We start from the raw sequence: 11,534 nt of genomic DNA on the forward strand, positions 1-11,534 counted from the left end.
AATGAGAGAGAGACTGTTTCAACGTCTATTTTAACAACAAAATGCTATTTTGTTATTGAATCTAATCAAGTCTTTTTTTACATTATGGATTGGGTGACCGTGGTGCGCTGTACCGAGCAGTTCACGTTGAGCAAATGGTTTAAGTGTAAACGCTTTTGTAGCCTGGAAGCCTAACACCAGATTAACGCATTGCTAGTTTTGAAATGGAGAAAGAAGCTATAATTTTGTGACTTTTCTGAAGATAAAAGGACAGAACTACAGGAGTGGAGGTGACACCGAACAAGCCAATGGACAACCATTAGACCCATCTGTTCTGAAGCAAAAATCAATAAAACCAACTCATCGTACTTGTGACATGATCACGGGACCTTCAGTTACCTGGGAAGCAGCAGTTTATTCACACAGGGAGCAATAAAAGCCAGTTCTGTTAAATTTTGGTTGAGAAGTTGGACATATCAAAAAAGGTAAAAAAAGGTGAGCAAATTTTATTTCAATCTCAGGGAGAGATTTTCTGTAAGCTGGGGCCATAACTGCAGTTCTAAATAGCCGGATTTCCATGTTCTTGTCTCTGAGCATCCCCTGTCCATCGTGCACACGCGGGCCCTGAGCCCAGTGCCGTTGGTCCATCCAGCACACAAGCCGCCCAGACTCGGCTGGGTTGTCACTGCAATAATGAGGCCCCGTGTCACCGCAGTGTGTGGGGGACACGGCCCGAAGCTGCCGCGGTGCTGGTTCCAGGGGCTCGGCAGGAGCCGCGGCTGCCAGGAGCGAGGAAGGGACTTGTATCCGCTCTCCTGTTTTATGCAACATGGCAAAATTCTCTCTTAGCGTAGTGTTCCTACCTCAGCCCGCAGCTCCGGTGCCCACACCGCTGTGTCCTGTCGTGACCCCGCGCCAGCGTCCCGCCCAACGCAGCCCCAACACCCCTTAGTCCAGACTAGCGCTAATGCCAGCCCTAGTTTACCGCTGCAGTTTGTCACCCAGCGTTTTACTGCAAAACCACGAGAACTGGTGATTTTTTTTCATTGTGTTTTTCCTGTATGTTCCATATTATGTCTTGTGTTTTGCTACCTGTTAGTTTGACCCGTCTTATATTAAAATGTTGTTTCCTTAGGTTCTTATATCAGAAAAAAAACTCATAATAGCATACTGCATCTTGAAGCAGTAGATGGTAAAGTACCTGAAAATGTGAATTTCTTAGTTTTCATTAAAAAAAAAAAAAATCTAGAAATTAACCTTTCATGTGCCAAATACTGTAAGTTACATTTTTTCCTTCAAAATGTACCTTTTTTCTACATATTCAATATCTTAGTTAGCATAAAATCATTGGTGCCATGAAAAATATTTTTAAATTTAAATAAATATTTAAATATCATGAAAGCCAGAGTTGGTGTGAGATTTGTTGTCTGTGGTGTCAGTAGCAATTTTTCACATGCATTAGACACTGGAGTTCAGGGATGTTTTGCTGGGGCAGTGGGTGCTGAGCTCCCACTCAGCTTGGGGAGAAGGGACAGGAATCCCCCATGCCAGGAAAGATGAGGGCTCCACCTTCCCTCGTGAAAATCACCAAGAAGCACCTCAGCCATGAGGCAAGTATCCTGCTGATCCAGCCTTTTTTTTGAAAAGTTACTTTGGTATTGGGAAAAATCTCTATTTGGGTACAAACTGACGTCGTATCAGGATTAACAGTTTATTTTAATTGAAGAAGAGAAAGCTGAATGTTGTTTAGAAGATTTATTTTAAAGCTTCCAAAATACATTTTCATCCTGAGAAAACAGGCTCAGGTTAGGAACAGCTCACTATGGACTAAACAAATTTCACACAAAAAAAAAAAAACACAAAAAAACCAAAAACCCTAAAAAAAAAAAATCCAAGCCCCTTTCTTTTATTCTTTGAAGACATGAAGGCGGCCGCTGGAGTTGCCGCCCACGAGGATGTTCCTGGTGGGATGCAGGACGTTGATGGAGCAGACGGAGCCCAGGCAGTCGGGGTTGCAGAAGGTGTGCAGCAGCGCCCCGGTGTCGCGGAAGAGCTGGACCTGCCGCGGCCGCGCCATGCTGCCCACCGCGAAGCACCGCTCCTGCTTGGGGTCCCACACCGCGCGGAACCGTGTCAGCCAGCGGCCCGTGTTGCAGTTGTGGCTGCAGAGAACAAATGGCGAGAGACAAAGTGAGAAATATTTCTCTTAGCAAATCCAGTATGTTTTAAGTATTGTCATTTATGGCATATTCACCTAAACCCTCTTCCTCGCCTTCTAAACCATCAGCACATGCAGACACGGGACAGAGTGTATTGCGACGTGATTATCTGTCAGAGCAGTAGTGCTTCATAGTTGCATGTTTTAGTAAAGATAGGTCAAACGTGCATTAAGGCTTTTGATAAATTGCAAACTACAGATTTTCAAGCCAGTCACTCCTCATGTCGCTCTAGCTCCTCCACAAACCACCCCTGACCAGGGTTTGCCCTTCTGGAGCAGAAATGTGTTTTACAAGACTCTGCCCAAAAAAATCTGCTTTACTGTTAAGAAGTGACCTCTGAGAGTTAAAATTGCACAAAGAAAAAAACATTCTGAAACAAAACACACTTCAAAAGTCACAAGACAGGGAAGACACTACAGCTTCTCCCCAGGAAGGGGAGACACCATCCCTGGAGGGGTTGAACAGACACGGAGATGAGGTTCTCAGGGACATGGGGTAGTGCCAGGGTGGGGGAATGGTTGGACTCAATGATCTTAAAGATCTTTTCCAACCACAACAACTCTGTGACTCTATTCAACAATAAAGCCGGCAATGCCCAGCACTGCTGTATGAACCAAGGCCACCGCGGGGACCCATGGGGACGAGGGCAGGTCCTGGGCTCAGGGGACACTTGGCAGCTCTGATCCCGCAGCAGGACCAGAGCACATGTCCCCACGCTGTGTGCACTCACCTGACAGTGCTGAGAGCTGCGAGTGTCGAGGACAGAGAGCTGGTGTCATAGACCCTGCAACACAGAGTGAGGTGTCAATAAACCACACACGCTGAACACGGCAGCGCCGTCCTCACAAAGCGCAGCCCAGCACATCCAGAGCACACGCGGCTCTGGGTGGGAACGAACAGCACAGTGACAGCCGGCTCAAATACAAGCACTGACCCTCCAACTGCAATTACCACATTTGCTGCTTTAACTGGATTTGCTTCCAGCTAGGACTGAAGATCATCCTTCCCAAAAGCTGCTCTAGGACGAGCACAGGAATGGCTGAATATCACACTGTTAAGTACCCGCAGCTACAAAGAAATTCAGTTTCTAAGCATTTTGTATCTGTATTCATGAGCCCGGCTTTTGGTTGGTTTTTTCGTTGTTTTGTTTCTTTATTTTTAAAGACTAACAGCACCTATATATTTTACTGCTCACTGTTAAATATTCTTCAGGAAAATGAGAATTAGGAAAAAAAAAAAACCTGCAATATTAAGAATGCACATTTGAGAAGTAAAAGTATCACTTTTTAAAAAAGTGATAAAGACAGAAAGCTCTCAATAACGGGCAATGCAGATAGGAAATCATAATAAAATACTGATTGACATTTTCTATACAGATTATTCCTTCCCACATGTCTTACCTGAGCTTATCATCTGCACACACGGTCACGACTCTGTTCCCAGTCACAGGTGAGAAATAGGCGGAAGCGACACTTTTGGTGTGTCCTTTCAGAGAGCTCACTGGCTTGTTCCCCTTGGACTTCAGGTACCGGACGTCATAAATACAAACATCCCTGCAACACACCCACAGAACACTCTACAGTGCAACACTTCAGTATCTATTGTTATTCTCCATTTACCACAAAACGCTCGAGACACGGCAGGTTCTACATGAGCTGCATTTAGAACTTCCCGTCTGCAGCGCATGTTCACTCAAACGGCCAGTGGCTCGAAGGATTTTGAGCACCAAACCCGCCCCAAACGGACAGCTTGGTAAAATCCCTCTACACTGTCATCTGCCAAAAGCCGGGGCCTCATAACACCATTTGTACTGTTACCAAAAGGTGAAGGAAAGTGCAAAGTGTATAGCGTTTAAATCCTGCTAAGAACTAACAACTTATTTTCTATAAAAATGAAGCAAGCTTTGACTGCACACAGAGGTGGATGAACCCTCTGCCTCCTCGCCAGCCGCTCCTGCCCGCCAAACCTGCCCTTAGAGCCAACTGAAAATCCACAGATTAACAGGTACATACACTGAGCCAGCAGCCATAAAATACTGTTTGTTCACTGGGTGAACATGGACCGTCCTCGTTCTTTTGAAGCCGATGTCTGCAGAAAGCTGTGGAGACATTCCTGGGGTCCGTATGTCCACAACAGCCACATCGCCAGCCCAGTGTCCCACGACTGCCGTGGACCCATTATCATCCAAGAAGTCAAAGGAGGAGAAGTTGTCATCCTCGCTTCTGCAGATCTGAGCACAGAAAGGGTCAAATGCAACCAAAAACATTTGACAAAATACACAGACTTGTTTGTAATACCCCGAACACTCTACAGGCTGTAGATCTCATGCTTTCCCTTTTTAATATACTAAAAATCCTCAGGACTACCTGATAAAAACTACCTAATTCAATGAGAATGCATCTGTCAAAACCACGCAAACACAGCAAGTGTCATGGAGCTCACCAGGAGACATCCCAGCACTTTGCTCACTTGAAGCCTGAGAAAAGCAAAGCCAGCCTGCGCTTTATATCTGTTTATGATGTTTATTTAGGTGGGCTTTTTGGTAAAATTTAGTTCTTAAATAGCTCTCGTTTGTCACAGTTAATAGCTAATGCCTCTGAGAAGAGGCACGTATTGCTTAAGTATGGAGATATGAAATTAATAAATAATTCCAACTGCCTCTGCAGGAAGGAAATTGGGAGTATCCAAGCTGTTCTGTTTTACCAAATAAGAAGGACCTCCATATTTTTAGGATGTTAATTAAAGATTCAGGCATATGTCCCTGTGGAAATGGAAACTTGAACTTCCTTGTTAACAGCACAGCCAGTAAACAAGGAGCCCCAGGGCTCCCGGAGCACTCACCTCGTCAAAGACGGCCCTGGTGACGTCCCCGCAGCGCAGGGTGTCATAGCTCAGGGACAGCAGGTGTGCGGGGTGCCAGGGGGAGAAGTGCATGCAGCTCACCATGGAGCTGTGCGGGACGAACACGCACGCGCCCGCGGACTCACCGTCCTGAAAAACAAGAGTCAGTGTATGCCAGCGCTAATCACTGCCGTTATTTCTATTAATTACTGCAGCTTTCAAAGTCTGGTCTCAGAAGAGCACTACAGGTTTATTCTCTGTTTCAGAATTCTGTTTCCTAATTAGCTGCAAGTTCCCACTGCGATTTCTGTGCAGTCATTACAGTCACCAATACTGCATCTGGACATCGATCTCTGGCTCCTTGTTCCTGGTCTCTCAGCTGCCACAGCTGACACTTTGCTGCAGACCAAATGCACACATATGCCTTTTGCATCAAAATATGTACATACTGCTTTACATAGAACTTGAGCTAAATGTAAAGCACAATCTCCTATATCCTCTAATTCTGGCATCATTCGAGCTCTGATATACAAAAAGAACCTGGATGGATCATTTTGGAACAAGCCCCAGTTCATTCCACAAAGGCTACTCAGCTCCCAAACTTGGTCAAGTCCAACACGCTCCAGGAAAATAAAAAAGGGAGAGCAAAAGAGAAAAGAGCAGCTTTAACAGTTCTGAGCTGCAGCTGAAATGTCTTTGCCAGGTCACACAGAGCCTGTGGCACTGAGACCGCGGCTCCTCGTCACCAGGTCACACTCTTTGCAGGCAGAGCAGTTTAAACTTCTTTATAATTGAATAAGAGTCTCAGAGCTGAATTTAGTTGATCACTTGCTGAAGCTGTCAAAGCAGAAATGAGTCGAGAGAAGCTCAAGAGGTTAATGGCACTGTGAAAAACAAGAAGAAAACCTGCATGTGCGTGAACTGGTTTGGGTGACGCGGGTAAAGCAGAGGATGGTGACAAAGGTGGAAGTCAAGGGCATGAAGGATTCTTGCTGTAGGAGTAATTAAGGCGTTTCAGAAACGATGTTGAGACTGTCTGCAGAGCTCTCCAAGGTTTTCAAAGCACCACATGCTGAGCTATTTTTCAGAGACAATGTAGGTAAGTGTGTGCCAGCAGATATTGGCATCACAATTTTATCTCTACCGTCTGGAAAACCAGTGACTCACTGCAGCTACCCCACATTTATACAAACAAAAAGCCAAATCCTTGAGCATCCATTTCCCCTCAGTCTCCAAAGCTGGGTTGTGGTGTTCCTACAAGGGCACTGGAATTAGATCCTGAACCTCTCAACAGTTAATTGCAATTTTAACTCTCACTGAGAGCCATATTTCAGCTACTGATCCATTTTCTTCTGCTCCTCCCCAAAAATCACCAGTGCAACCTTTCCTCTCATTAATCCTGGGCTTGACAAGAACCAGCCAGACCTTATGAGCAACTCTGGTGAGCCTGTTTCACAGACACCCTGGTGTTATCCCTAAAAACTGGGAAAGTACAAAATACCACCGTGAGCATAAAAAAGGGACGCTGTGCCCATCCTGCCCCGCCAGCCCCGCTGGGTGACTGTGCCTGACGACTCACCACGTTCCAGAGGCCGACCTGCCCCGACTTGTCGCCAGCTGCCACAAGGACGATGCTCTGGGAAGGGTGGATGGCCATGGAGCACACTCGGTACTTCACCACCTTCCTGATGTTCTCCTCGCTCAGGACCATGCTGCTCAGGCTGTCCTGGTACCTGCACAACATGGTGAACATGTCAGCCGTTCGAGGAGAACCAGACAACACCTGGTTTTCAGCTGCTGCCTTCAGATTACCTTTTCATGTCACACGTGAGCTTTTCCGTACCATTAGCTTTCATCTAAGGATAGAAAGGGAACATTTATCAGAATTAGATTACTTATAACTCACATTATCCAAAAATCATTAATTGTGGCTAGTAGTACCTCGCTTATCCTCATCCATGTGGCCAATAGCTCCTGTGTCAGTTTGCTGCTCTCCTGATCCTCTGGCACCATTGGCACAGGGCCGGCTGGAACGCGCGGCTGCAACGACATGAGCAATTTTTGTAACTCAAATCAAACAAAACTACAAACAGTTGCTTTCCACACACCATATATTCTGAAAATGTATCTATTATAATATAAGAAATAAACATAACAAGAGCTTGCACCAAATCTTATTAAAAAGATAAACAGAACTTTACTAAGCACTATCGCAAAGACAAACAGCTACCCCGTGTTTATCCTCCCCTGACACTCCTGCAAGGTTGATCTTCCAGAACTGTATTAAAGAGATTTAGCTTTATTCTACAGAACCAATGAAGATTTAAATTCCCATCTATCAGTGCAACAGAATTTTTACTTGTCACTACATAATGACTTCAAAAAGGTAGCAAATATTTCAAAGGAAAATATACTAGATCAAAAGTTGCACTGAAATAACATTAAAGCAAAGTAATAAAACTTCAAATGTAAAGCTGCTGAAATCTCTGGGCTGTTGAAAAATGCATAACATTTTACCTCAGGACCCTTCTGACCATTCGAACTGGCATTATTTCATCAACCCAAGTCGCAGAATATTGGCAAACCTTCAGGGAGGACATGGGAAGACGCTCGGGGTGAAGGAATCTCCCTTTGATCTTTGCCACTGGGCAAGGCACCTGCCGCTGCCTCTCCAGGTTTTTACAATAAGCTCAGCGCTGACAACCATTATCAGTGAACATCACCAGTGCCGTTTTTCCGCAGCTGCTGTTCACAACCCATCTCATCACCCCCAGCCCTATCTCTCTTACCAATTCCTCTGCCTCGGGCTCCGGCACCGGGATTCCCGACGGCTCCACTCTCTGCAGCCGCATGGATCTCCGCCGCACCGGCTCGTCTTCTGCCTTCTTAGGCTTTGCTCTGGAACAGAACATTCCAAATCTGCAGGGACAGCTCGATCACACAGTCCCCTGTGACAAGCACAGACCACAGAGCAGGGTCAGATGTGCGGCTTTGACCTCCTGACCCAACTCCCAGCCTGACCAGTTCCCATTCACGTCAGGAAGGCTGTGACTACTTTTTCCTTATCAACACACAACAAAAGCACAATTTGCCATGCATCTATATGTACTGCATTTTTGTTTTGCTTGTAATTCATCCCACCACTGTGGCCTCTCTGCCCAGCCCTCCTTACCCATGATCCATCTCCACTCACTGATCTAGCCGCCTTCTTCCCTTATGTACCTTATTCTTTACTTGCGCTCAAGCTCATTTTCCTGCTGTGCCTGGCATGGCTTTGGCACTGCTGAATGTGTTTTCTCCCACACTAACTAGTTACCCCATTCCTTGCACCCAGTTCCCCCTCTCTTCCTTTCCCATGCCTTTTCCCATAATTTGTTTTCATCATTCAACATTTCTTTCTTGAGCCATCACACAAAAATATGACCAGAAAAAAAGAAACGCGCTTGCTATATTTTAATTAAAATATCACAAAAAGAGCAAATTCTGTCTTTTGACACAAAGAATGTTCATACTGTCATTGGCGGAACAGAGGCACCAGCTAGAGGAGCTGCCTGTCCGTGAATTCATACAGCTAGAAATACTCAGTTATTCACATTTAGCTTTACAGGGAAACTCCTCACTACCTGTCCCTGTTCGCAGTGTCGGGTGTGTGCAGATGAGAGTGCTGACACGTCTAATGCGCCACAGAGGAACAGAGACACAAGTCTCATACATAGTTATTTTACCTTTTGGTGACATTAGGTTGTTTTCTAGATGCAATCTGGTAAAGTCTTGCAGCTGACTTAAAGAGAAAAAAAATTAAAAATACATAACAAGCAAAAATATTAATGTGTTTAAAATACAACTATCTAAAGGCTACAAGGAACTATATTGCAATTATTTATAATTATAATAAAAAGGGATTTTTGAGCGTTGAGCTGTGCTGTGTCTGCTTTGCGTCCCTGTACCAGCAGGAATTCTGCAATTACCGCCCTGAGGGAAGCTGGCAGGAGCTGTTTTCCCTGGCTGCCGGCTGCGGTGAGGAGCCGAGCTGCACAGGTCCCGCAGGTCAGCGAGCCGGGAGCCGCTGCCGCGGAACGGATACAGCGTGGATTGAAAAAACATGACATGCAAGAGTGAAGGAGTGCAGAAAGAAGGGCAAAGATCTGGATCTACTCATGCGATAGCATCTGAATTCCCACTCTCTCGACTCTCTAGACCACGTCTCCAACACAAGAAGACGATGACGTTCTTCTGTCCCCAGACCTGGCATGGAACATGGTACGAGTGGAGGCTGCAACAGCTTCCCTTCTCTGCCAAAAGCTCCCTGGCAGCACAAAACCCCCATTTTTATCCAGTGAGGGCAGCCCTGGCACCCCAGGACACTCTTGTGGCCTTCCTCAAGCACCTGTCACCGTTAGGGAAGGGTTTCACAGCCACGGATGACAGAACAATTATCACAACACTTGGAGAAAGCACATTTGGGGCTACTCAGAATCTATACAAACCTCGTGCAGCTTTAAAGCTGCAAAAAATTTTGCGTTTTCTGTAATGTTCTTTAGTCTCTTCCTTTCATAAGCCGATAACTGTGAGTATCCATCCTACAGAAAGAAAAGCCAATTACTCTTCACTGTAAAGTTACATGGCGGGCGAGACACGTCCCCAGCTTCTGGGAAGTCTCTCAATTGTCTGTCTAAATTACTTAAAAGTGGTTCAATATATTTGTAAAGAAACAGGCCCCATACAAACCGGGGTGATCCCCATCAGTACCAAAACTTGTCCATACAGGTACCAGCCTAGATGAGGTTACCTGCCTTACTCCTAGCATTAACTCTACAAAATGGGTCTGTTCATCAAAATCTTGCTAGATCAAAACCAAAACTGAGGTGAATCAATAAACAACTTAAAACTTCAACAATACAGTAAATATTGCACATAAACGTAATACAGTTTTAGAGCATTTTTGTCTTTTACAGAGAAGGTGGACTTGACAAGTTGAAATGATGATTTAAATATAAATGGACATTGACAAAACTTTCATATCTTATGGCTGTGTCCATCTGTAAAAACGCCTGGAAGCTGGTTATGGACAGCATGAGAACGCTGGTGTGTTTGCTACGGGGTTTTATGTGCTCTGATAGAAAGAGCGTTTCTTTCATCCCTTAGACATTCTGAAAGGGTAAAACAAGGCTTTATACCGATAGTCAGAGAGATTAAAAAGAAAAACAACATAAAAAGAAGTACTTTCAAACCTTATAAATATAATGAATGTGTGTCCTGAGAACCGCAGACCCACCGTCCTCCCCGTCCCGCAGCCAGGAGCGAACAGTTCCCGCGGCCACTCACCCGCGCAGCGTCCCCCGCGTCGCTCCCGTCGCTGTCCCCGTCCCCATCCCCGTCCCCGGCGCCGTCCGAGCCGCTGTCCGCCGGGGATCCCGGGCCGGTTTCCGGGGGTCGCTCCAGGCGGAGCCGCTTCCCGCCCGTTCCGCCTCCGCTCAGCAGCCGCTTCTGCGGGAGCCGCCGGCCCGCGCGCAGCGGCGTCAGCAGCACGCGCAGCTCCGGCTCCGCGCGGCGCCCGGCCCGGCCCGGGCTGCGGGGGAGCGCGGCGGCGCCGGGCGGGGTGGACTCCTGGCGGGGAACGGGATCGGTGGGATCCCAGCGCGGGACGGGCCCGCAGGCCCCGCACCTCGCCGGACACCCGCCTTCCCGCTCCAGCCCCGGCCGCCCGGTCCTTCCCCGCGCAGCCCCAGCTCCCCCGGCCCCTCATCCCCGCGCAGCCCCAGCCGCCCCCCGCACGGAGCCGCTCCCAGCCCCGGCCCCTTCGCCCACCAGCCCTCCCCGGACCTGCAGCCGCTGCTGGCTGAGAGGGGAGGGCTGCTCGGGCTCTGGCTCCAGCTCCAGCGTGGCGGACTGCGGCTCCGGCAGCGCCATGGCGGGCGGGGGCGGAGCGGCCGCTTCCCGCTCCCGCGCAGGGCGGCCCGGCGGCTCCCGCCCACGGCGCCTTCCCGCCAGGGCCGCGCTGGCTCCCCCAGACGCCTGAGGGCTCGCAGGAGCCCCAGGGCTGCCCTGTGAGAGATCAAAGTCACGATCAAAAATGACCCGAGGATGGAGCAGCACCACTCTGGGGACAAGCTCAGTTGGAGGTGTTTGGCCTGGAGAAGAGAAGCTCCAGGGAGACCTTAAAAGGGGCCAACAAGGAAGATGGAGACAGACTTTTGAGGGGTGGTGGTTTTAAACTAAAGGAGTGAGATTCAGGCCAGACATGAGAGTGGTGAGAGCCTGGCCCAGGTTGCCCAGAGAGGTGTTGGGTGCCTGTCAAGGTTTGATTGCAGGGTGACAATAAACCATGGGAGATGTACTGTTAACCCCCTCTGCTCCCCACTTTCCCCCTTTAGCCCCTCCCTCCCCCTTCCTACTAAGGACAGGCAATTGGGAAGGGAGGAAGGACAGAGAGAAGAGAGTTGGAAAAAATTAAAAATGTTTTTCTAATGCTACTAATAAAATAGAGAAAATAAT

The 11,534-nt window shown here is 47.6% G+C and overlaps 1 protein-coding gene across 1 annotated transcript; it reads right to left on the reverse strand.

Annotated features, from left to right (window-relative positions):
• Positions 1–1,719: 1,719 nt before the first annotated feature.
• WDR76 (WD repeat domain 76) lies at positions 1,720–11,019 on the reverse strand. Its single transcript, XM_065076866.1, has 13 exons — positions 10,863–11,019; positions 10,365–10,646; positions 9,527–9,619; positions 8,765–8,820; positions 7,829–7,937; positions 6,981–7,079; positions 6,852–6,895; positions 6,619–6,772; positions 5,040–5,189; positions 4,211–4,428; positions 3,599–3,751; positions 2,929–2,982; positions 1,720–2,141 (listed from the first exon to the last, which is right to left on the reverse strand). Exons 1-13 carry the CDS (start codon positions 10,947–10,949, stop codon positions 1,886–1,888), a joined length of 1,755 nt encoding a protein of 584 aa, XP_064932938.1. The 5' UTR covers positions 10,950–11,019; the 3' UTR covers positions 1,720–1,885.
• Between the last annotated feature and the right edge of the window lie 515 nt (positions 11,020–11,534).

Source organism: Columba livia, chromosome 11, assembly GCF_036013475.1.
Source record: "Columba livia isolate bColLiv1 breed racing homer chromosome 11, bColLiv1.pat.W.v2, whole genome shotgun sequence".
In the NCBI taxonomy this organism is placed as follows: domain Eukaryota; kingdom Metazoa; phylum Chordata; class Aves; order Columbiformes; family Columbidae; genus Columba; species Columba livia.